Here is a 25,768-nt window from a genome sequence, read left to right as displayed (position 1 = left end):
CTCTCTCTCTCTCTCTCTATCTCTCTCTCTCCTTGCAAAAAAAAGAGTGAAAAGGACGATTTGAATGTTTTGCTATTACTTAAGAGAGAGAGGAGAGAGAGAGAGAGAGAGAGAGAGAGAGAGAGAGAGAGAGAGAGAGAGAGAGAGAGAGAGAGTGTGTGTGTGTGTACAGGAAAAATCATTATCTTCGACCTTCATGTCTGTCTGTCTGTCTGTCTGTCCATCCATCTATAGCTGTTTCTGTGTGTGTGTGTGTGTGTGTGTGTGTGTGTGTGTGTGTGTGTGTGTGTTTGTCAATAAGCATCTATCTATCTACCCATCTACCTGTCTGTCAATGTGCGTGTGTGTCTGTCTGTTTATCCATCTATCTATCTGTCTGTCTACGTGTATACTCAGTCACACACACACACACACACACACACACACACACACACACACACACCGCTGCACTGGTAAGCATTACAATGACAACAGTATTAACCTACATCTTGCTATCTACATTTTTTAGTGCGCGGGACACAACAAGGGCCCTCTCCACCTCCTCCTCCTTCTTCTCCTCCTCTTCCTCCTCCTCCTTCTCCTCCTCTTGCTCTTTCTTCTTATCCTTCTGTTCCTAGTATTCTTTTTCCTCGTTTTCCTCACTTCCTTCATTTTATTTTATTTTTATTTTTGTAACTCCTTCTCCTCCTCTTCCTTCTCCTTATTCACCTGTTCCTCTTACTCCTAATTCTCCTGCTGCTCCTTCTCTTTCTACTCACTGATTCTTCTCTTGCTTCTCCTCTTCCTTTTCCTTCTCCTTCTCCTCCTCCTCCTTTTTTTTTTCCTTGTATGTTGAGAGCAATACAACAAATCACTTGCAAATATGAATGATTGATATGAAGTAATTCAGGTTATTCTGTAAACAAGATGAGTATTCACTGACAGCTTCTCTCTCTCTCTCTCTCTCTCCTCTCTCTCTCTCTCTCTCTCTCTCTCTCTCTCTCTCTCTCTCTCTCTCTCTCTCTCTCTCTCTCTCTCTCGTGAACCAAAAAAAAAAATTAAAACTATGTCCTCAGTCACTCTTGGCTCTCTCACCCTACTCTCTCTCTCTCTCTCTCTCTCTCTCTCTCTCTCTCTCTCTCTCTCTCTCTCTCTCTCTCTAGTGTGTCTCTCGTTAGCGAAGTGAAAAAAATGGACAGACAAAAAGAAATTCTCCCCTCAATAAAAAGATAATAATAATAATAATAATAATAATAATAATAATAATAATAATAATAATGGTAATAGTAACAACAGCAACAATAAACAACAAGTCATGCACCCCCCCCCTCTCTCTCTCTCTCTCTCTCTCTCCTCTCTCTCTCTCTCTCTCTCTCTCTCTCTCTCTCTCTCTCTCTCTCTCTCTAGTGTGACAATGTTATTATTCATGTTATTATCATTGCATCGTCTTCATTTTCATGCTGTGACGCACCATGATGTTGTTGTTTTGGTGCCTTACCTTACCCATCAATATGTAGAGAGAGAGAGAGAGAGAGAGAGAGAGAGAGAGAGAGAGAGAGAGAGAGAAGAGAGAGAGAGAGAGAGAGAGAGAGAGAGAGAGAGAGAGAGAGGTGGAGAGCAAGCGCGTGTTTGTTTGCTATCAGTGTGCCCGTCTATCAATTTGTGACACAGAGAGAGAGAGAGAGAGAGAGAGAGAGAGAGAGAGAGAGAGAGAGAGTAAACAAAAACAACTGTACTGCATCCTTCCTTCTCTCTCTCTCTCTCTCTCTCCTCTCTCTCCTCTCTCTCTCTCTCTCTCCTCTCTCTCTCTCTCTCCTCTCTCTCTCTCTCTCTCTCCTTGCATACAAACATAATACGGGGTTCCTTCTCTTTACAATTACGAGCAGCTCTTATTTCGTATGTTGAAGGTGAGAGAGAGGGAGAGAGAGAGAGAGAGAGAGAGAGAGGAGAGAGAGAGAGAGAGAGAGAGAGAGAGAGAGGGAAGAGAGAGAGAGAGAGAGAGAGAGAGAGAGATGTAAATGATAATGTATGATAATGACGCGTTATGGCTCAAGGAGAGAGAGAGAGAGAGAGAGAGAGAGAGAGGAGAGAGAGAGAGAGAGAGGAGAGAGAGAGAGAGAGAGAGAGAGAGAGAGAGGGATCACTTCTAACTGTTACAATCTCGCATATATTAAACAACTACATGATAAAAATCCAATCTGTTAACTTCCAAACTCGTCTACCTTAAAAAAATAAAAATAAATAAATAAACAGAGAAAATAATAAACAGGTAAGACGAAAGAGAGAGAAAGGGAAGAGTAAAATAGATAAACATATAAATGAATAAAGAACACCAAGACGAAAGGGAAGGAAAAGGAAGTCTGGGAATAAAAATAAGGAAGAGTAAAGATTTTTAAGCAATAATGAAAAGACAGGAAATAAAACCAACACTTTCTCGAATACGGAACGTCCTTGCACGCACACACACACACACACACACACACCCACACACACACACACACACACCACACGCGGTAGTGAGAGACAGATAAACAAAGACAACTGAGAGGGAAGGAAAGGGAAAAAAAATGAAAGAAAGAAGGACAAACAGACAGACAGCAAGACAAAGAGAGGTTTATATAAAGAAAGATGTGATAGTAATTAATTAAAGTGAAAGAAATGTATATAAATTGAAAAGAAGAAAGGACATGTTAACATCAGCAGAATACTTAGAGAAAATAAAGAAAAAATAGAAAAATAAAATGTGCTTATGTAAATACCACGAATACATGCGTGTGTGTGTGTGTGTGTGTGTGTGTGTGTGTGTGTGTGTGTGTGTGTGTGTGTGTGTGTGTGTGTGATATAAAGTAGACGAGGTTATTCGCAATCAACACACACACACACACACACACACACACACACTTCCATAATTTTTATCTTCCCTATTTTATCCACATCCGGCTTCATGATTCAGTTCTGCAATGTTATCCTTCCTTTTTACTTCTTCCACTCCAATTCCTCCTCCTCCTCCTCCTCCTCCTCCTCCTCCCTCGTCCTCATCCTCCTCCTTTTTTTTTTTCCTTCCTCTCCCTATCGCCATCTTTTCCTTATTACGTCATTCTCTCTCTCTCTCTCTCTCTCTCTCTCTCTCTCTCTCTCTCTCTCTCTCTCTCTCTCTCTCTCTCTCTCTCTCTCTCTCTCGTGAAGGAACAAGGTCACTGACTTGAGAGAGAGAGAGAGAGAGAGAGAGAGAGAGAGAGAGAGAGAGAGAGAGAGAGAGAGAGAGAGAGACCTATAACGTAAATGTCAGCACGTTTAGAGAGACAGAGGGAGGGGGAGGGGGTGGATGTGAGAGGGAGAGAGGGAGAGGGAAGACGGTGGAGGTGAGGAGGTATGGAGGTATGGAGGTATGGAGAGAAACACAGCCCACTCACTCCACACACTCCACTCACCTGGCTACAAAGACAACCACCTGGTCTGGATGACGTCATGGCCTCCACCTCCACCACCTCCACCACCTCCACCTCTTGTTACGTAATCATCGTGGAATTAAAACAAGAGGAAAGACACTTAAGATGATTCATTTGTACCTGGTATGTGTGTATGTGTGTGTGTGTGTGTGTGTGAAGTGGAATAGGGTTGCTTCTAGTGGATTAATTGAATGACCTGTGTGACCTAAGCTACGTGTGTTGAATTGGGTGATGTTACTATATATGAGAGTAGCGGAACTTGCACGAATACGCTTCAGGCAACTGGCTGGACTAGACTGCCTTGACTGAACTATAGACTGACCTAATTGGAGTAGAATAAATTAACACCCATAACTGAACTTAATGGAACTCTCTGAACGATCGTAAAGGTAAACAAACTAAACTGAAGTAGGTAAACTGAATCATCTGAACATTAATACAAATAAAATTAACCGAACTAGTGAACTGAAATCAACTGAACACTTGACCTTCACTCCAGGCTGAACCACTAAGACAATAATAACCCGTACTAAACTGAACCTTAGCATGACGTCACTTCGGAACAAAAAACGCGGGAGGGAGGGAGGGACTGAGGGTTACGGTGGTCGTGGTTGTGGTGGGGCAAGTAGAGGAGATAGTAATAGTAGTGGTGGTGAGGGTGCTGATGGTGGTGATGGTGGTGTAAGGCCTGGGCGTGGCTTGGTAGATCCTCTTAAGCGAAGGGACGAGATGTGGACATAGTGAAACCGTCAAACCAACGCACTAACATACAGAAGCAGTGTTTGATATTATGAGGAGTGTGGCGTGGATAAGAGACGAATGCTAAACCTAACCTAACCAACACACACATAAGCACCCATGCGTTTGATATGGATGTGTGTGGCGCCAAACTTAACAGAGCCGAACGTAACCAAACCTAACCTAGCCTAACTAAACATAAGCTAAAAGGTAACCAAACCAAATCTAACTTAACCAAATCTAATTATACCAAGCCTAACCTAACCTAACCAAACCTAATCTAACCTAACCAAACCAAGCCTAATCTAACCCAACCTAATCTAACCTAACCTAACCTAATCTAACCTAACCTAACGAAACCTAAACAAACCAAACCAAACCTAACCAACAAACCAAAGTACTGAAACACACCAGAAGCTGCCACGTGTTTGAGAAGGATGAGTGTGACGAAGATGACAGACCAATGCCAACCTAGCCTAACCTGACACATACTAATGCCTGCAGTGGGTTCATACATAATAGGGGTGCAGTGTGAGGTGGGTGAAGAGAAGATGAGGTGTTAGTTACTAGGAGACTTGTTCTGCGTGGGAAAGGTGGATTGAATGTACATAAGTGGAAGAGGTGTGGAAGTAAGCGATGTCCACTACTCGTAAGGCTGAAAATTGCAAACTCGTTATACGCCTTGAAATAGAAAACCGTTATTATTGTAATGAGATGAAAAAAAAATTATGAAAAGTCAGGATCACTGTATATGGATAATATTTTTACTGCTGTGGCTTTTAAATCTTGAGGAAAAATAAATGCAGTCAAATAAAATTGTAATAATATATACTCGTAAAATTAAATAGATACAGTAAATAAAATACAATGAAGAACATCCTTAAAACACCCCTAAAACACACACACACACACACACACACAACAGTACACCTCAACAGTCCCATCCCTAAAGCCCACTACCACGATTACTAAGAATATAGGATGATTCTAATTTCCATATATTTGTAACCATTCTTTTTCCTTTATTTCGGAGGAAGGCGAGGAGAAGGAAGGAAGGAAGGAAAAATAAATAAATAAAACCCAGAAATCAATGGGAAGGAAGTGACACATCGAAGGATACACCCATAAACCCACCGGAACTAAATACTTTATAAGGATTAACTCAAAAGGTGAACAATTAATCTAAAACGCAAGGTACTGGAAGGAAAAGGCGAGGGTGAAGCAACGCGCCTTGCTACACACACACACACACACACACACACACACACACGGAAACTCTACCACAAACGGAGCTATTTACACCACTGGGTACTAAAGAGTAACGTATAAGGTAAAAAAAATAATAAACCTAACACGCGAGATACTGGAAGGAAGAGGCAATGGTGAACCAACGTGCCTGGCCACACACAAACACACACACACCCACACACGGAAACTCATGCCAAGAACTATTTACCCATAAACCATCGGGAACTTAAAAAACCTAATAAGAGTAACATACGAGGTAAAAAAAGAACAAAAAATGGACCTAGAACGCCAATTTAACTGGGAAAAGGCAAGACGTCAGGTAAAGGGGAGGGAAAAAAAAAATAAAGGCAAGGGTAAGTTGAAAAAAAATAAATAAATCATAAATAAATAAATAAATAAATAAAAGAAAAGAAACATCTAACCAAATACCACTGAAAACGAAAAACCTTTAAAGCGTTAATGATAAATAAGAAAAAAATAAGTTAAAACGCCAATTAAAGGAAGGAAGGAAGGCATTGGTGAAAGGACGTGCCTCGCTACATACCAACAGGTCCCGGTGCGCACCAGCATGCCCGGCAGACCCACGGGGCAGGGCAAGGAGGGGCGGGGGCGTCACCACTGCCCAAGGTCACAAGGCAGACAAAGGTGCCACCACGCCTGCCGCTACCACAGGGGGTTCCCCGAACACACACACACACACACACACACACACACACACACACACACACACACACACACACACACACACACAAACGGACCCTCCCCTCTTCTCTGCCTCCTCCTCCTCCTCCTCCTCCCTCACTTGTTTCAAAGGGCGCCTCTCTCCTTCCTTGTCTCCTCCCTGATTGAATTTAACTGAGTACATTAAAATGGCTGCCTTAACTGACTGAAACTAACGGAATACATTGAAATAACTGACTTACTGACTGGAATTAACTGGGTATACTGAACTGACTGGGATTAACTGATTAAGGTTATATAACTGACTTTACTGACTGGGAGTAACTGACTAGACTGATATTATTGGCTTAACTGACTTGAAATTAACTGAGGAAGCTTAACTGACTGACTTGTGTGACTGAGCATGACCCGGACTGATGGAGCTTTCGACTGTCTCTCTCTCTCTCTCTCTCTCTCTCTCTCTCTCTCTCTCTCTCTCTCTCTCTCTCTCTCTCTAGGAGTTCAGGGGCGCGCCAGAGGTGAGAGAGAGAGAGGCTGGAAACAGGTGGAAAGGGGAAACAAAAAAAGAAAAAGTAGAAAAAATAAGGAGTAAATGACAGACACTAAAGATGGAGGAGGAGGAGGAGGAGGAGGAGGAGGAGGAGGAGGAGGAGGAGGAGGAGGGAAAAAAATATTAAACAAAGACCAGAAATCAATAAAAAGAAAATGACAAATCGAAGAATAAGAGAGAGAGAGAGAGAGAGAGAGAGAGAGAGAGAGAGAGAGAGAGAGAGAGAGAGGAAAGGGAAGTTAGTCATTTCACTCTTCTTGCTCTTCTTGTAACAATCATCTATTAACATCAAGGTCTTTTCTTTTTGAACTTTACACTATCTTCCCGAGTCAAGGTGAGAGGGAGAGGTGGAGGGAAAACCCTATACGATACACCAACACATGCATTACCAAGGCTGGAGTAACGTTATCCCTTCTCAAGTACAATAATCTAACCCTGAGGTACGATGATGCGCTTCCGGTACCGTACAGAATCAGACACGTGCTTTTGTTTGATGGAAAAAAAGACACAGAGACAGGATTGTATTCTGAAGCACCCGCGCCGCACCTCCACGGCATTCAAAAGGCTCTAGTTGGAGTGACATGAGTTTTTAAGGAAGTTTTAACGGTTCTAGTCGCAGATTAAGAAGATTTCTCCATTATTATCAGGAAAAAAAATCATGAGAGCCCGGCTAAACCTCTGTTGTTGTTGTTGTTGTTGTTGTTGTTGTTGTTGTTGTTGTTTTAAATAGTCGTGGTGAGAGAGCGAAGCGTTTCAAAATACAGACCTGTGCCATCTTGTCATTGTTAAACCACATGCAGTGAATAAAGATAGGAATAAGAGAGAGAGAGAGAGAGAGAGAGAGAGAGAGAGAGAGAGAATCATTACCTAAGCTATCTGGCAATCTGTCTCTTCTAAATCAACGCCATCTGTCGAGTAACTTTCATAAGATCGCATTTCAGTTTGATCACAACACGCGTCTCCCTAAACTTGACGCGACGCAATACTGACAGGACCAAGGGGCGTCAATGCCTTGGAGAGACTCAGAAATATCTTATGGGGAAAAAAAAAATTCTGAGATCTAAGAAAAGAAAAAAAAAATATGTATGGTTACGAAATAAGTAGTTTCAATATAATTTGGAGATTAAAAACGCCTTTTGGAGAATAAATGTCTATTCGAGGAGGAGAAGAAGGAGGAGGGTAAGGAGGAGAAGAGAACAAGAACAAGAACAAGAACAAAAGGACGAGAACAAGACTGGTTTTCAGAAATTAATGCATGGTTGTTATTCATTATACAGCTCTCTCTCTCTCTCTCTCTCTCTCTCTCTCTCTCTCTCTCTCTCTCTCTCTCTCTCTCTTGCCGTCACTGTGCTGTGGAAACGCTAAGTAACTCGTAAAACTCCAGCAAGAAAGAGGAGGGACAAAGGGAGGGGAAGGACCTGGTGAAGGGAAGGAAGTGGTGAAGAGTTAATGATGCAACTATTTCCTCTTATAACTCACCATAACACATCCTATTTTGTATACGTACCAGTGTTATGAAGGTGATAGGGTGATCAGGTACATTAAATAACTGAAACATACCACCTAACTAGCAATATTCGGAACGTCTACTGGCATATTTATAAGCTGACTCAGCAGTATTGCTCAGTCACTCGGGAGAATATGAGTGGGTGAGGTGAGAAGGAAGGGAACATTTAGTAAGAGTATGGTAGATGGAAGGTTTGTGATTGGGGCACGATGTTGGAAAACTGAGAGACAGAGAGAGGGAGGATAAAAGACTAGACAAAAATAAAGACATAAAAAAGGGAGGATAAAAGTCGAGAGACAGAGAAAGGAAGGATAAAAAAATATTAGACAGATAAAGATTAAAGAGAAAGATACAGAGGAAAGGGATAAATAGACGGAAAAGAGAGAGATACAGAGAAAGGGAAGATAAAAAAAATATATTAGAAAGAAAGACTATAGAGAGAGATAAAGAAAGGAAAGATAGAAATGAAAGACAGACTAAAAAATTAAGAGTAAAAAACTAAATGAGCACATAAGATTAAACTAGACAGCGAAAGAATAAAATGATAGAGACAAAGAAAAGAAAGATAAAGAGAAGAAAGACAGACAGACTGAAAATTAAAAGAGTAAATGAGCGCATAAGATAAGATTAAATACAAAAGGAACAAACAGGAATTCCCGTAAGTTAACTATCACTAAGCTAATTATACAGTCCTGCCCTCCACGTTTCCTTCACCTGATCCTCACCGTGACGCGATAATATGGCGACTAATGAGCGTTTCACAATAACCAAAATTTTAGGGAGAGAGGAACTGGCGCAAGATCCACGGCACATGCCAGGATAATTCTCCTAAATCTACATAAGAAAAAAAAAAAAAAACACCCCGACTCAATACGTGTTCATGATTTAGGAAAATAATCGAACTGTGATGTAGGTCCCGTGACGTCATACAGGAATTCCCAAATCCAGGTAAATGAACTTCGGTAGTCCATGTTATTTTCACAGGTACGCCGCCATGGCTGTGTGTGATGACGCAAATACTAGTACTTCTAACCTGAATTCCGTACTGCTTGGTCAACTGGCTACTGATACTGGTTCTCATAGAATTATGACACTTCTTCCCCGAAGCCCCACAGTTTGCAAAATGCTCTAGTTGAAGCTATACAAGTTTTTTAAGGGTGTTTTGTACGGTTTTAGTGACAGATTAACAAGATTTCCACATTACTAACAGGAGAAACACTCATGAGAACCCGGCTTGTCATTTATGTAGCCTTTGAAAATAGTGGAGGTGAGAGAGAGCAGAGTGCCTCACAGAATATTGGCCCATACATGCAGTGACTCGCCAAATCCGCCACACAGGACGTCAGGCAGTGCAGTCACAACAAAGGCCGCAGTAATTTGCAGGTATAGAATACAATCAGATAACAAGGAAGGACATGCACCAAGGACTCTCAGGACAACATAAAAGGAATATTAACGCATGCAACACACGTGATACGAGTTTCTCGGAATTGCATCACGTTTATTACAATAGTTCAACGCTAAGGAGGATAGGCACAATAAAGAAAAGAATAAGAAACAAAATCACAATAATAATAATAATAATAATAATAATAATAATAATAATAATACGATGTAACACCAATACTCATCTAAATACTTTTTTTTAATCTCTCTCTCTCTCTCTCTCTCTCTCTCTCTCTCTCTCTCTTGCGTAAGTGGTAATTCAAAGAAGCTACCACGCCACTGGCCTTGATTTGGAGAGGCGTCCCATGCGCTGTGACGGGAAAGCACACAAGATCTTTAAACACCGAGAGTAAACAGTAACGCACATTGGAAACACGTGCCAGGCTTTTTCCTTTCTTTCTTTTTTTTTTCCGTTCGCGATTCAGCTGTTCAAATAGAAGAAGCAGTATGCACACTCCTCTTCACTCTTAATCTTGCACAATGATACATGAATCGAGGCTAAGAGGGCAGTAATCCACAACAATCTCTCTCTCTCTCTCTCTCTCTCTCTCTCTCTCTCTCTCTCTCAAGCAAATGATGGAATGGCTATTGTAATTGTTTTGTATTTTTCACACGTCTCCGCTTATGTATTAAAATCAATAAAAAGCAGAAAAAGAATGCGAGAAACAAAGACAAACAAAAGTTGGCAGAGTTGTTTGATGGATCAGCTGGGTCTGTTTACATCCATCAGCTGACTGGCCGGTGGTGCGTGTGGTGTGTTGATGATGTTTCGCTCACAGTATCCCTGCGCTCACCACCTAATATTCTACTCCCGGACCTCGCCGTCCACGTAGATAAGGTAATGGGGATTACAGAAATAACAACAGCCTACAAATTTCCAAACATTGACTTTCTTTCTGGGGGAAAAAAAAAAAACTATGCTTTTTTTCCCCCCCAAGTCGTAAGCTACACAAAGAAGGGGTTAATGGGGTTACGGTAATAACTTTAGCCTGTTAATTACTACTGATGAATCTTACCATTAGTGGCTGCTGATGTATTCTATTGCCGCCCTCTCCAGGACAAGCCAGCCTGGGGGATCTGGTGGGAAAGTTGGGTTTTAAGATAAAAGGAGCCAAATTGTCACATTTTGACTCATAAATAATAATAATAATAATAATAATAATAATAATAATAATAATAATCTAAGGATGAAACGCAATATTTTGGAAACAGGGGAACTTTCTTGCCTAACCTAACCTAACCTAACATAACCTAGGTCCCCCTGGACACTTCCCCCTTAAGGACACTAACCTAACCCTTAACTGTGCACCTTAAAGAAACACAGGGCCAGTGTGAGTCCTTGCCACACTCACCGCTGTGCAGTATCTGATCTCGTCCTCACTAATACATTGATACCTGGAAGTAAGAAACTATTGTGTCTTATTGATATGTTATCACCAGAAAGGTGTGATAATGAGTTCTGTAAAGCTGCAGATTACAAGCAACTGCTCACGCTCACATGCTCCTCAGGGTGTGTGTGAACAACACGTGCTTCCCGTAACAAAGAAAAATTTGTAATTTTTCAAATCTTACTTTTCATGATAGGAATTTAATGAAGGAATGGTGTGCCATGAAGTAGAGTGGTATTGCTGTGAAGCTAAAGGGAAATCTCCAATAACCGTGTTGCTGGGTGGCTTCAAAAGTCCCTACATAACCTTGAACTAGGTGTTATCAGAGCCAGCCATAATCCCAAGCTTACTATAGCCAGCAGGGATGATTGACTCTGAGACACAGCTGTACAGACTGCAGGACAACACACACACAGAAACAAACACTGTGAAACTTATTGGAAATTTGTGCGTATAATGCAGAAAAAAAAATAAAAATAAATAAATAATAATAATAATAATAATAATAATAATGATAATAATAATAATAATAATAAACCAGCAAATCATTCCAGAGACAGACATGCAAAGTGAATGTCACAAAAAATACTCAGTGGTGCATGGTGATGTGTGCGTCTGTGTGTGTGTGTGTGTGTGTGTGTGTGTGTGTGTGTGTGTTAGGATCCTGTTAGAGGAAATTGTGCAGCTATGAATTTGTGTGTCATATTGATTGAATTTTTCCCCATTAACAATTCATGCAATTCCAGATTTCATAACTGATGTGTTTGGTTCATCAAAAATTAACTGTAACATTTGGTACTCAGCAAATTGAAAGGAAATAAACCTTAATAAAAAAAATCATGCTTTAACCCAGAATACTTGATTGAAAATATAAGAAAAGAATAGAGATGAAAAATAATGAAAGGCAAACTGTTTCAAGTGGCTTTCTTTTTCCTCAAGGTGACCTCCAACTTGTGTAGTGGCAGCCACCCTACCCGGTGCTGGCCGCCCCTCACACTGAGCTAAAATGAAGTTCGCGGAGCACTTAGCGGCTCACATCACGCCGGAATGGAGGAAGCAGTACATCAGCTACGAGGAGATGAAGGTTTGCCAGACCAGTCCTGCATGTTTACTTCATTCCCTGATATTTCAAGGCTCACATGAGTTTTGGAGTTACTTGCTTGACATTATAGAAAATGGAGAGTTTAAGTAAGAGTAAGAGGCCACAGCAACAATGATAAATTACTATAGCCAGAATTAGTCTCACGAAATTTAGGGAAGTGGGCACAGTATTAAGCTGAAATAGTGAGTAGTGAGGCACAGACAAGGAGTCACAGGTCACCCTGGAGGCACTAACTGAGGCACCGTGCCACAGGCGATGCTCTATGCTGCTGTGGAGCAAGCACCATCATCGGAGGTGACAGAGGAGGAGATGATCACCAGGTACTACGCCAGGTTTGATGAGCAATTCTTCCGGGTGTGTGACAAGGAGCTGGCCAAGATCAACACCTTCTTCTCAGGTGAGTGTTGGCCTGAGAGTTGCCCAGTCTGTGTGGGTGTGCCCAGCTCTGTTTTTGATGAGTTGTGCACTTTAAATGTCACAGATAAACATAATGTGTCACCTTCCTTCCAGTTCACCTTTATTTTGAATATTACAGGTATATATTTATAATTTTTGACTTTTACTAAAGGTGGTGTGTTCTTGCTGTATAACAAACCCGATATTAGGTATGAAATTTTAGTACAATGATGATATAACTTCTTCCAGGCCATCTACTTATCATCACAGTGACCCAACTTTCCCATCAATGTTCTTGCTGAAAATATCAACTGGTACTCTCTACATTCCTATAAGCAGCAGCATCATTCAGGGGAGAGAAGGAAGCCAGGGTTGGATGTAGGGATAAACAGGAACTCCTACCACCACCTTCCCCTAGCAAGATTCAATAGAGAAAAGAAGACCAGGATTGTATATAGGGATAAACTGATTCCTTACCCTATTCCTTAGCTTCTTTCAAGGGAGAAAAGGCCAGAGTGGGATGTAGGGATAAGCAGCGACTCCTTACCCTAATCAGACCCATCACCACCTTCCCCCTCACAGAGAAGATGGCTGAAGCTACAAGGAAGTACACCACCCTCAAGTCAGACCTACAAGCATCCAAAGACCAGCATGGGGATGGCCTGCGCAACAGAAAGGGCTTCTCCTTCCTGCCCAGGCTGAACGTCCCCGCCAGGAAGATGCAGGACCTCAAGCTGGCCTTCTCAGAATTCTACCTCAGCCTCATCCTCCTTCAGAACTACCAGAACCTTAATTTCACAGGCTTTAGGAAAATATTGAAGAAGCATGACAAGGTTGGTAAGAGTGTTCCTGTCTTGTCTTTAGTCTCATTGTAACAGTGATGCAGAGTGAGCATGATGGGAGTTGAATGGAGTTGCTTCAGAAGAAAAGATTAGTATTAGTAGAATGTGATGTGGAGTGAAGCATGATGGGAGATGGGGAGATGAGGAATAAGAGGTGTTGGAAGGGATCATATGGGGTGGAATAAGAAAATATTTGTATTAGTAGAATGTGATGTGGAGTGAGGCATGATGGGACTGGAGGAGGTGAGGATTAAGTAATGTGATATAGTGTGAAATATAGAAACAAAAAATATTCTACTGGGGTGATTTGTTTCCCCCTGAATGCTGATGAAGATACTTTGTCATGGCTACCCTGATTAAAGGAGCATATCAGAGATTGATGAATAGATAGATAGAACTGATTTTGGAGTAATATATGATATAATGTAAAACTCTTCAAAAAACTTCTGCTTCTGTATGACTTTACCCTTTGACTGGCATTTGATACATCTTTCCTTAATTACCAATCTCTTTGAGGTGTATTTACTTGCTCCACAGCCACCTCCACTCCTTAAACTGGGTAGAAATTGCAAAATCTATTATTTTTTTTTTTAATTCCCTTTTTTCTTGTAGATGCTTATAAAGATTTCATGCATCGCTTCTGGTGGTGTTAATTTTGTATTGCAGTGAAGGGGTTAAAGGAGAATGTCAGAGATTGATGAATAGACATAGCACTGATCTTTGGAGTAATGTATAATATAACAAAAATTCTCAGAAGACCTCAGCTTCTTTATGACTTCACACATTGCTTCTCCCACAGCTAATGACAACCAGTAATGGAGCCAAGTGGCGGGAGGACAATGTTGACTGCTCAACCTTCAACACCAATAAGGACATTGACAAGCTTATTCAGGAGGTATACTTGTTATGTCCACCCATGTAACGAACGACACAACAGACAGTGCATGGACGTTCCCAGCACTGGTGTATTGTGCGAGTGAATAATTTTTACTTTTCTTATCATTTACATTGAGAGTAAAGTGACTAATTTCTGTTTTTCTCATTTAAATCTAGAATGGTGTGGTTCATTTTTGCTTTTTTTCTCATTCACATCTGGAGTAGCCTAATGAATTTGTACTTTCATTGCTTACATCTGGAGTAAAGTGATTTGATTTTTATTTTTCACATTTACATTTGGAGTAGAATAGTTAATTTTTACTTCTCTCATTTACATGTGAAGTGTGATAACTATTTTTCAGTCTATTTATCTATTATTTTTTTTTTTTTTTACTTCTCATTTATAACTGGAATTAAATAATACCAGAAAACCCTTCACACATCAAGACACTTATCCTTTAATTTTTGATGACCACTTTTAACTCTGTTCAAGGACTGGCATCTCAGTGGACCTTTTTTTTTTCATTTTTTTTTTATTTTGTTGTCCTTGGCTGGTGCCCCTCCTACATAAGAAAAAATAAATAAATGAAAAATAAATAAATAAATAAAAATAAAAAAACTCCCTGTGTAGGTTGAGGGCACCTTCACCTCAGAGTTGGAGCAGGGTGACCGTCAAAGGGCCATGAAGAGGCTGCGTGTGCCGCCCCTGGGCGAGGCACAGAGCCCCTGGACCACATTCAAGGTCGGCCTCTTCTCCGGAGCCTTCATTGTGCTGGTGGTGTCTGTCATTCTGTCAGGTAAGGCACGGGGATGGGCATTTTCAAATTTCTCAGTCTGTCTGTGTGTCAGTGGCTTGTGTTTTGCATGCATGTCTTATGAGATGATATCTTGTTCCTTATCCACCCATTCTTCTGTTATCCTCCATTCATTGCTCCATTCTTGTCCACCCATTGCCCCATTCTCATCCACCCATTGCCCCATTCTCATTCGCAGGCATCTTCCACTGGAACAATCATAATGTGGAGGTGGTGCTGAGGTTGTTCAGGGGACCACTCCTCATCATCCTCTTCCTCTTCCTTATCGGCATCAACATCTACGGGTGGAGGTCATCCGGGGTGAACCACGTCCTCATCTTCGAGATCGACCCGAGGAACCATCTCACCGAGCAGCACCTCATTGAGATTGCTGCCATCTTTGGTGAGTTGAGGGATGTGCTTGTGATATGAGGGAATGGTTATTTCTGTGGATTTGTAATGTCTCTTGCTTGTCCCATCAGATGTAAAGGTGTCAGTACTCACTTGTTAGTGTTGGTGCAGGATAGGTAGCATCACCCTTCCTGGACCTCAGCACATGTAGTAGAGTGCCCAGTTCCTTTCTCTGTCGCCCTGAAGGTATGAGAATGGGTGTGATTTTCATGCAGTTGTTATGGATATTCTTGTCTGTCTTTGGTCTGGATTTTTTTTATTTTTTATTTTATTTATTTTTTTATTAACCATATGTTGCAGGAGTGATTTGGGCCCTGAGTGTGTTGGGGTTCCTGTACGCCGAGGCACTGTCCATCCCATCCTATACGGTGCCCCTCGCCCTGCTGTGCTTCATGATACTCTTCCTAGTCAATCCCACCCGGACCTTCCACCATGAGGCACGCTTCTGGCTACTCAAGAAGTTGGTGAGTTGTGTGTGAATCACTGTCATTGTTGACAATACTGCTGCCACCAGTACAGTGGAGAAGGAAGTTGGTATTGAAAGGGCCAGTAGCTAAAGAAGGCAAGACTCACTCTTTGATATAACACACTCAGAGGGATTGTGAAATTCACTTAAGAGTATTTTCTGTTTATATATATATATATATATATATATATATATATATATATATATATCAGCCTGAGATCCCCACTATAGGGAGATAAACTTGATGATAAGATGTGATATTTTGTCTTATTGTGGAAATGAAATATAGAGGAGGGAGTTTCCAGATCATTTCTTCTGCTCCTTTGAATTGCCTCCATCAGTGCACAGGAATACAATGGCAGTATGTACAATGGCAGTTTCTTCTACTGGCACAGGGAGAGAAACTTTGAATTAATTCCACAATTTGAGCCAAGCTTTTTCTGATGTGAATATTGGATCACACATTTGTAGGGTGTTTCTGTGAGGTACATATGATAGTGGTCAGTAGTACCACACATGAGCCACTTATAACACTAGTGACACACTGGTGCAGCACTAACACACACTGACAGCCTCCCTCCTCTTCCTCAGGGACGTGTGGTTTGTGCCCCTTTCGTGTTTGTGCAGTTTGCTGATTTCTGGCTGGGCGACCAACTTAACACTCTGGTGCAAGTGCTGAAAGACTTTGAGTACTCGCTGTGCTTCTACACGCAGGGCATCAACTGGTACATACACAACACAGGTGAGGCAGAGTGTGGGTCTTGCTGAGGGAGACACTCAAGATTTTGTGCTACTGTTCTGCATCTTGAACTTCACAGCCTCATATGACACCACTATGCAGCTAGAGGAAGGTGAAGTTTGACCTTTTGATTTTCCTCCCACAGTTGATGACCAGGTGTGCATTGACAAGACACAGGTGGTGAGGAACATTGTGGCGTGTCTGCCGGCATGGTGGAGGTTCGCCCAGTGTCTGAGGCGTTACCGAGACACCAAAGAAATGTTCCCGCACTTGGTGAACGCCTTCAAGTATGCCACAACCTTCTTCGTAGTGACCTTTTCCTGCCTCACCCAAGTGTACAAAGGTGAGTGAGGCCAACAAAAGAGCACATATTTTCATTCTAAAGTTTGAATGTATTTCTATCATAATGTACTGCTAATGTACGTGCAAAAATAGTTGTAGGAATAATCTATACTGTATTCTCTCTTATTTTTTAAACAATGTAGCCAATTTCCTGAGTTTTCAAATGCTGACTAAAAATTATTTATAGCACTCACAAGAAGGTTACTTTTTTACATTCAGGTTAGGTTAGGTTATCTTTTCCTTTCTTCCCTTTGACTCTCTGAATGCCTCACAAACGTGACACCAAGACACCCTAGCCACACTGCCTCACATCCCCACCACTCTCCCTTCCCTCAGCCAGAATGAACACATGGACAGCCTAATGGAGACACCTGACACTCACAATTAAGCAGTGTGACTCTCTCCTCACAGGGCAGTATGAGAGCAACAGCAGCAATCCCTTCTTCTACATGCTGGTGGTGTCCATGCTGTTCAGTTCATGCTTTGTGTTCTGGTGGGACATGGTGATGGACTGGGGCATGTTTGACAAGAACAGCGGAGAGTACAAATTCCTGAGGGAAGAGCTCGTCTATTCCTCTCCAGTGAGTGGTGGTAGAGACAGCCTTCTTTGTGTGTGATGTAGGAACAATGCATATGTAGGGATGAGGAATGGGATTATAGAGAGGTTTAAAGGATAAGAGAGCTGAGAATAGGGCACAGAAATCAAGAGCATATGGAAATGGAAAGAGCAATGCGGGTGCTGTGTTTGAGATGTGGTATGGAGCCTGTGCAAGTGGTATAAATGAGTGGTGTAATGGAATGTACTGAGATGGTGTGGCCATTTGGGAGGATGAAGAGTTTAGAGTTTGCACAGACAGTGTATGTGAGGGAAATTGGTGTTGTTAGGAGAGGAAAGCCAGTTAATACACCTCATCATTCAGAAAACCACAAGTTCCTTCTTCCTTTGCAGTACTATTACTACTTTGGCATTGTGGAGGACTTCATTCTCCGCTTCATCTGGACCTGCTCCCTCACCCTCACAGAGCTCAGGGTGGCAAATGGAGAGATTCTCATCTCCATCCTCGCACCACTGGAAGTGTTCAGGTGAGTGGTGGTGATCACACGTGCCTTTTTTATAATGTTTTAGCCATTCACGTTCCTCATTTTGAAGTACGTTCCTCCCTCACCTCATCCACTCACTCCCCTAACAGACGGTTCATCTGGAACTTCTTCCGTCTGGAGAACGAACACATCAACAACTGTGGTAAATTCAGAGCTGTGAGGGACATTTCCATCATACCCATGGATGCCTCTGACCAGGCACAGGCAAGTGTTTCTCCCTCCTCCTCCTTCAGGCATCACATGTGTACCTCTTTCAAATCATTCAGTGCCCCTTTTTTTAAACCATTCTCCTTGTCTTCTAATTAGTCATTCTTATCTCCTAGTTTTAGTACTTTTCTTTGAAGCCATTCTTCCTTTCCTCTAAGTATCATTCCCCCTTTTTTTTTTTTCTTATTTTCTAATTATCAGTGCCCCTTTTCAAAACCATTCTTTTCACCCCCTACACTACCTTATTCACCTGGTTGGGACACTCAGGGTGCAGCAGGAGTGTCTTCATCTTTACTTACAAATACAGGTTTTGATCAGAGAGGAAGACCTTACTTGAAACATAGTGGCATATACAGTATTACTGCTCCAGCCTTCCACTTTTTCCATTTATTCTCCATTTTCCACTTCTTCTCTGTCTGTTTTGCTCTCTCTCTCTCTCCTTTCCATATTTCTTCAGATAGCTCATTGTTTCTTTAAAGATTTTTGATTACTGTAGATTTATTGATGGTTTAAATTTATTCACATTTGCCTGTCGTGTTCTGTGTCTCATCAACAACCTGCCTCCTAACTGCTCCACAGATTGTCAAGATGATGGACGAAATTGACGGCGTCGTGAACCGCAAGAAGAAGAAGGCTGGTGGGAAGCAACGTAAGGGAATTGAGTCTAAACCTCTTCTTCCGGATGGTGGTGGTGGTGGAGGTACTGGTGGTGGTGCGGGGGGTACTGGTGGTGGTGGTGTGGGAGAGAGTGTGGATGAAGAAGCCAACTATCTCACGGTGACCTCAGTGGAGCTCCGTAATTGGTTCAGAGGCATCACTGGGAGTCTGAGGAACACCCAGACTGCTAACACCTGATTCCCTGAGTGACTCCCTGTGTCATAGTGGTGTTTTCTTGGTCAGTAATAAGAGGCAGACCAGCAGACCAGTGAATGTAAAAACTGTCTGCCACTTTTTTCACTAAAAGACAAAAATAGAGAGACAATACAATGAAAGTGAGTGCTTATAGGCATCTTTGTGACACTCTCTCCCCACTGGCTTTGTGTACCTGCTTGAAACACCTGGAAGCTTGAGGAAATAGGATATTATTGTACTGAGTATTCACTGTAATGTCTTGCTGGTCCTCAGGGAAAGGTCCTTGAAGTCTGGTAGTCTTTGCATAGAAGTGAGTGTCATTTTCATACACATAATTAATTGATTAATTTTTATATGTGATGATAAAGTGTAAGTGATTCATTCCAAGTCTATTCTAAAATCATAATAGCCACGTGTTGCAGCCAGACCAAAGTACCTCTCTACTGCTGTCCAAATCAGGTATCTGTGTGGTACCCACAAGCACTTGTAAAGCCTTCAGGTTTAGGAAGGAACCGTGTTGAATGGACCAAACTGTCTGTATTTGTATGTACATAATGATTCTGTGCAATCCATGGGATGCGTATGTGACAGTCACCTCAAACAGCAACACTAACACATCACACATTTCTCACACAAACTTGTCATTCATACATCACTGTACTTAAAGATTATTTAAAAGTTATGCCAGCCAGACACACCTGTCATGTACCTGCCACTGACACCTGCCACCCACACCCACCACACACAGGTACAACACAGGACACACAGCCGCCACAAAGAGGGAACACCCATGATGTGCTGCCTGTGTTGAGGGACAACACTGCAGTGCTGAGGCTGTTAGTGCCAGCCTCACAACACTGATGTGTGTGTACCATAGTCAGCCACACACACTGAAGACTAGTCAGTATGTTCTGAGGGTGTGTGCATATGCGCGCGTGTGTGTGTGTGTGTGTGTGTGTGTGTGTGTAGCATTTCTGTGCAATACTAAAATATGGATTGCTAATGTGAATTTTTCCTTTCACAAAACTGCATATTTGAGGTGACAAAGATGCAAACAAATTTTGTCTTGTGAGGTAAGTCTTGCTAACTTTTGAAACAAGTTATACATGTGGTGAGCATCTTGCATTGTGTGGATGTGCCTGGCATCATGAATGACACGGTGACAAACCCGCCTTGACAGGGAATCATGGGACACACGCATCACCACACAAGTACTAATACAGAGAAATACAGGTGATGACAAGTGGAAGTAGCACTAAAAAAACATGGGTACTTATGAAGGAAATGTAAGTATTTACAATTATGAAAACTGCTGATTATTATATGGGAGTTTTTATCAGCCTTCCTCTCACACCTGAGTCGTCCAGTGTGTGTGTGCATGTGTCAGACGTGCATTGTCTTTGCAACCCAAGGACCATATTTACCAAACACTTTGATGTTTCATCTGAATACTTTCACCAGGCCTCAGTGAGAGTTATGGGGGTTTCTAAGGGCATTTTTTATCATTCTGGTGACAGTTTGACCAAGATTCTGCACCATCAGGGGGAAGAAACACCCTTGAGAATCCACCAAAACATCCCTGTGGCCTTTGAAATTATTCCTCTTGAAATCTTAAAGCATTTTAATATACGGCCCAGCACAACTTGCATGCCACACACACACCTACACCACCTGCCGGCTGCGCCCTCTTCCTCTCCCTCCTGCTGCTCATCCATTCCTCACCTCTATCCCTTTTCCCACCCTCTCATTCTAATTTGCACCTATTTTTTTCTCTCTTTGGGCCAGCCTGCTGTCCTAACCTGACCTCTCCCTTCCATCCTTCCCTCCTCTGCCCCCACACTCACGCCGCCTCACACATGCACGCAGCATCTGTACGTGGTAATGCAAAGCATCATAAGTATTACGCATTGCACTCAGCATGGTCCTCGAGATGAGATGCAACCACTAAATGCACTCACTTAACCTGATACTTGTCTTGCATGCACCTAATAAGAGCAGTAGAGTCTATAGCCACTAGTCTACAGGTCACAATAATTTGAATTGATGACAGGAAGTCTTAACAGTGCTGAGCTTTACTACGTAGGCGCCAAATATGAATAAATCAATAAGCATTCCATTATTTAGAAGCGTGTAATACGTTGACCCAAAATTGCTGTAATATATAGGCTATTCAGAAGGCTAGAATCGCTTATCGCAGTACACATTTACCTTACGAAAAACTATTTAGGCATTGATTATTAAACTATTACTACGTAGTGAAAACCATGCAGCGTAATGTGCTTGCCCTTACGCTTTGAGTGAAAGAAATAGTTTAATGATCACTTAGGCTCTTTACACTTGGCTGCATAGGACACGGCGGTGACACGCATAGCTTCACACATTGCATAACCCCTTAGATAACAGAGTCAGTATAGGCCATAGCGGCAAATAGATACCCTTCCCATAGCCTTTGTAGTCTCTAGCCAGCGTCTTTTAGTCACAATACACAAGTAACGCTTTTTTTACACCTATTTCGCTTCATGACAGATGGCGGAGGAGGCGGCGGCGGCATCAGTACCACCCTCCCCTACCCGCTGAAGGAGGAGGAAGGGAGCCCCGCGGAGACACAGCATGCCAGATAGATGCTACACCTGACGCCGCGCAGGGAAGCCACTCACCCCACACACACGAGAGCCGCCTGCTGTCTGGCTGCCCGCATGTAGAAGCAGGCTCTGCTGTGGCTCAGCTGGTCCGTATTCAGAAACGCTCAGCTCTCTCACCACGACTATTTTCAAAGGCCACAGAGATGATTAACCGGGTTCTCAATAGTGTTGTTTTTCCTGTTAATACTGTAGAAATCTTGTTAATCTGTCACTAGAAGCGTAAAAACACCCTTGAAAACCCGTGTCACTTCAACCAAAGCCTTTTGAATGTAGTGGAGGTGTAGCGCGGAAGTGTTTCAGAGTATGGCACTCTGTATGGTGGCCGCACATCCATACTTTTGGCAGATTATCGCTGCTTATCACACACACACACATACACACACGCATGGCTGTCGTCTTGGCCCTTTCCACCGGACTGTGTTCCCAGAAAGCGTCGGCGACTTATCTCCACTACCTTCAACACTAATGAAAGTTGCAAGAGCGTTTTGATGATTCTTAATTTCACAAGGATTCCGAGCCACTGATGGGGAAAAACAAAGGCGCCAACCTGATTGTGTGGTGTTTAAAGGACAGTCGTGATGAAAGGCCGCAGCGTGAGGGCCAGTCAGGTGGATCAGCAGGGACAATAAAACAACTTCAGCAGTAAGACGTCAAGCAAAACCAGAGGAATTCTTAAGGACCTGTCGATACAAAGACTACAGCCCTCCATCTACATCCTCATCCACATCTCACACCACCCGTCTCGCTTGTCCGTCTGGAGAGGGCGCAGGATCCACGTCTGACGCATCACAGTACCGTCACTCCGTTTAAAATTAATCGAAGCTACCAAATATCCTTCCGCGAGACGGGAGGGCGCTGGTGCCGTCATGAATAGAGGCAACAGATACAGTTAACTTTATCGTCCACGGAGTGACGTGTGACCCAGCCTGAGAACACGGGCGGTGACCCAAGCAGCGCGGCACGCCTCCACGCACTGCCAGGGGTGGGGTGCCAACACTCCCCTGTGGCGGCGCAGGTAAGAGCGGCCTTCGGAGTACGAGCGTGCATTGTTTTCTTCACCACGTGAGTGCGATCTTAGCCTTAAGCAATGTATAGATTCATATTTATATGTAATGTATAGGGAATGACTGCTGAGAGAGAGAGAGAGAGAGAGAGAGAGAGAGAGAGAGAGAGAGAGAGAGAGAGAGAGAGAATACTCATAATTCTAAAGCACACCAGGCCTGATCGGAAAATTGTCGTGCGTGTTTCACTTCCTGGACGCGTTTCTAAGCTGGAGTGATGTGTTGAGTCACGGTCACAACAGTTCACAGAGGCACGTCACTTCTCCGATGTTTCAACAGTAATGTTCGGAGAAAGGTTCTGTTCAACTTATAATTCATTGTTAAGAAAGCTGTTTTATACTGAGAAAACACGAGTGAAAGAGATACATATCATTTCCTTAACCTTTTCGAAAAAAAATCTTCAATGAGAAACTTCTGTTCAACTCATAACCCAGCATCTAGAAAGTAATTATAGTTTTATACCGAAAAGACACAAGTGATGGAGAAACATCTTATTTCCCCAGCTTTTCGAAACAACAACTTCTTCAGGGAGGAATTTGTGTTCAACTCACAATTCAGGACCTAGGAAGCAATTAGAATTTTAAAACCGAGAATGCACGAGTGAAGGAGCATAATAATTTTTCTAACCTTTTTGAAAAAAAAAGAAAAATCTTCAGAGAGCAATTTATGTTCAAAGAAGTATTTAGAATATTACACAGAAAACACGCCATGAAAGAGAAGTATATAATTTCTCTAATCTTTCAAAAAACCATCCTCGAAGAGAAATGTGTTCAACTTACAACTCAACGTTAAGAAAGTAACTAGAATCTCATTATGAGTAAACATGTATCTCTAACCACTCAAAAAACCTTCTGTATAGGGAAATGTGTTCAACTTCAATATCTAGAGAATAATTAGAATATCATACAGAAAAAAAACATGAATAAAGGATCCCATTATTATCCCTAACTTTAAGTCCATAAGTCCACGACAAGTTCTCTCGGCAACCTTCCTCTGCTGTGAACAGTGCGTGGCTCCGAGCCCTGTATTAAAAAAAACACTTTGCTCGCTCACCACTATTTTTTTTCTTTGAGTGTGTGTATAAGTGTGTGTTTAATGCAGCTGCTCTGTGATGACTAGGATGATAGTGATGTGTATGTATACTAGATAAGCGCCTCTGTTCCTTATTTATTTGTATTTCCGTATCTCCTCAATGCTCGGAGCGACTGTACGTGGGCCGGGTGCTCGCAAGCATGTATGAACCTGTGGCCAAATGCTGGAAGGTGGGAGGAGCAATAAAGGTGTTTTCAGCCATTATCTTAAAGCTTTTACTGACGCCTTGTGTGTGAGAGAGAGAGAGAGAGAGAGAGAGAGAGAGAGAGAGAGAGAGAGAGAGAGAGAGAGAGAGAGAAAGAGAGAGCATCCTAATTATTTCATTCTTATTCCCATCGTCGCCATCACCATCATTTCCTCCTCCTCCTCCTCATCATCATCATCACCAGTGTCACCACCACCACCACCACCACTCGAGAGAGAGAGAGAGAGAGAGAGAGAGAGAGAGAGAGAGAGAGAGAGAGAGAGAGAGAGAGAGAGAGAGAGAGAGAGAGAGAGAGAGAGAGAGAGAGAGAGAGAGAGAGAGAGAGAGAGCGCACCATTCACTTTAGGCCCCCACCAGTTAAACCAGTTCCAAAAAACAGGCTATGGGATCGACCGCCCCTCAGGAACCCAATCCCGCGGATGTGACTGGAACTGAGGGCGTGTGGCGATCCTTGAGCTACACCTGCCTGCTACCTAACGAGCTGGGAGGTTGGGTGAGGTGATGTTAGGTTAAGTTAGGCTAGATTAGGTTAGGAAAGGATTAGGTTAAGTTAGGTTAGGTTATGTTAAGTTAGGTTTGGTAAAATTAGGTTGTTAGCTTAAATTAGATTAAGCTACATCAAGTTAAGTTAGGTTAGGCTAAGTTAGGTTAGAATAGGCTAAGTTAGGTTTGGTAAAGTTAGAAGTTAGGTTAGGTTGGGTTGGGTTTTGTTATATATATTCTGCTGTGCGCGTTTGCTGTCTATATGTATGTTTTGTCTATCTGTAACTCTGTCTGATTGTATGTATGCATGACTGTATTGTATTGCATGTTAAAATTCAATCTAAGGAAAGAGTAAGTCATGCTCCACTAAGTCCCCGTACATTTTTTGACGCTTTTCATTACTACCAAAGAGAAAGTCAGTCGCGTTTCATTAAGTCCGAGGAGAATGTTTGCCTCGCTTCAAAAAGTCTACGGTGAACAGTTACCGCGTTTCATTAAGTTTACGTTGGATGTCCCTGTCTTCCTTCCTCCTTGTCTGCTTACTCTCACGTTCCCTTGTCTTCTTTATTCATTAATTTTTATCTGTTTGTATGTAAGAAGAGCTCTGTTTTATTACTTTTTTTTTCTGGGGAACATTTATGAATCTGTACCACGCATTAACGCACCAACACATCGTACCTACATTTCTCATACTGCACACCAATCAATCTTTCATGGCTTTGGTCACTGAGGCATCTACCTCACCATCTACATTTGCGTCACTATATTTGTGCAGAAATATGAAGGCTGCAGAACTGGTAATTGCTATCCACCGCTCATTCTTCCTGCCCCTTCACACACGTCAAGGACACCCAGTTCCCCTCCCACCCTCTCGTTTTTTTTTTTTTTTATTCCTCTCTCTCTCTCTCTCTCTCTCTCTCTCTCTCTCTCTCTCTCTCTCTCTCTCTCTCTCTCTCTCTCTCTCTCTCTCTCTCTCTCTCTCTATCATAAAAAGGTAATAAAAACACTGGCCTCGATGGTCACTACTAATCTTCACACACCAACTGCCAGAGAATCACAAGACGCTTCCTTCCATATTAACTCTCGGACACTACCCTCAGTACACTACCCAACAAATACTACCCACAGGAAACCCCCAGATGCTATGATATTATAACCAGACGCTAACCAC

General features: G+C 42.3%; 1 protein-coding gene across 6 annotated transcripts in view; it reads left to right on the top strand.

The window, feature by feature from the left end:
* LOC135093598 (solute carrier family 53 member 1-like) overlaps positions 1 to 24,114 on the top strand; it is a 27,420-nt gene extending 3,306 nt beyond the window's left edge. The window contains exons 2-16 of one of the 6 annotated variants that reach the window (XM_063992996.1): positions 11,926 to 12,070; positions 12,341 to 12,485; positions 13,067 to 13,317; positions 14,126 to 14,221; positions 14,834 to 14,999; positions 15,196 to 15,399; positions 15,708 to 15,871; positions 16,465 to 16,615; positions 16,758 to 16,955; positions 17,366 to 17,535; positions 17,904 to 18,037; positions 18,145 to 18,259; positions 18,842 to 18,962; positions 19,863 to 20,018; positions 21,641 to 24,114. In XM_063992996.1, the coding sequence (XP_063849066.1) occupies positions 11,993 to 12,070; positions 12,341 to 12,485; positions 13,067 to 13,317; positions 14,126 to 14,221; positions 14,834 to 14,999; positions 15,196 to 15,399; positions 15,708 to 15,871; positions 16,465 to 16,615; positions 16,758 to 16,955; positions 17,366 to 17,535; positions 17,904 to 18,037; positions 18,145 to 18,259; positions 18,842 to 18,962; positions 19,863 to 19,975 (2,106 nt within the window). In that variant the 5' untranslated portion in view covers positions 11,926 to 11,992 and the 3' untranslated portion in view covers positions 19,976 to 20,018; positions 21,641 to 24,114. Of the gene's footprint in view, positions 1 to 10,278; positions 10,437 to 11,925; positions 12,071 to 12,340; positions 12,486 to 13,066; positions 13,318 to 14,125; positions 14,222 to 14,833; positions 15,000 to 15,195; positions 15,400 to 15,707; positions 15,872 to 16,464; positions 16,616 to 16,757; positions 16,956 to 17,365; positions 17,536 to 17,903; positions 18,038 to 18,144; positions 18,260 to 18,841; positions 18,963 to 19,862; positions 20,115 to 21,640 lie in introns of those variants that run through there. The other 5 variants (XM_063992997.1, XM_063993000.1, XM_063992998.1 and 2 more) reach the window with 5 other exon arrangements.
* The last annotated feature ends 1,654 nt before the right edge of the window (positions 24,115 to 25,768 follow it).

Source organism: Scylla paramamosain, chromosome 43 (assembly GCF_035594125.1).
Source record: "Scylla paramamosain isolate STU-SP2022 chromosome 43, ASM3559412v1, whole genome shotgun sequence".
NCBI classification, from domain to species: Eukaryota; Metazoa; Arthropoda; class Malacostraca; order Decapoda; family Portunidae; genus Scylla; species Scylla paramamosain.
The sequence above is the reverse complement of the archived record's forward strand: the minus strand, read 5'-3'. Positions and strand labels throughout refer to the sequence as shown.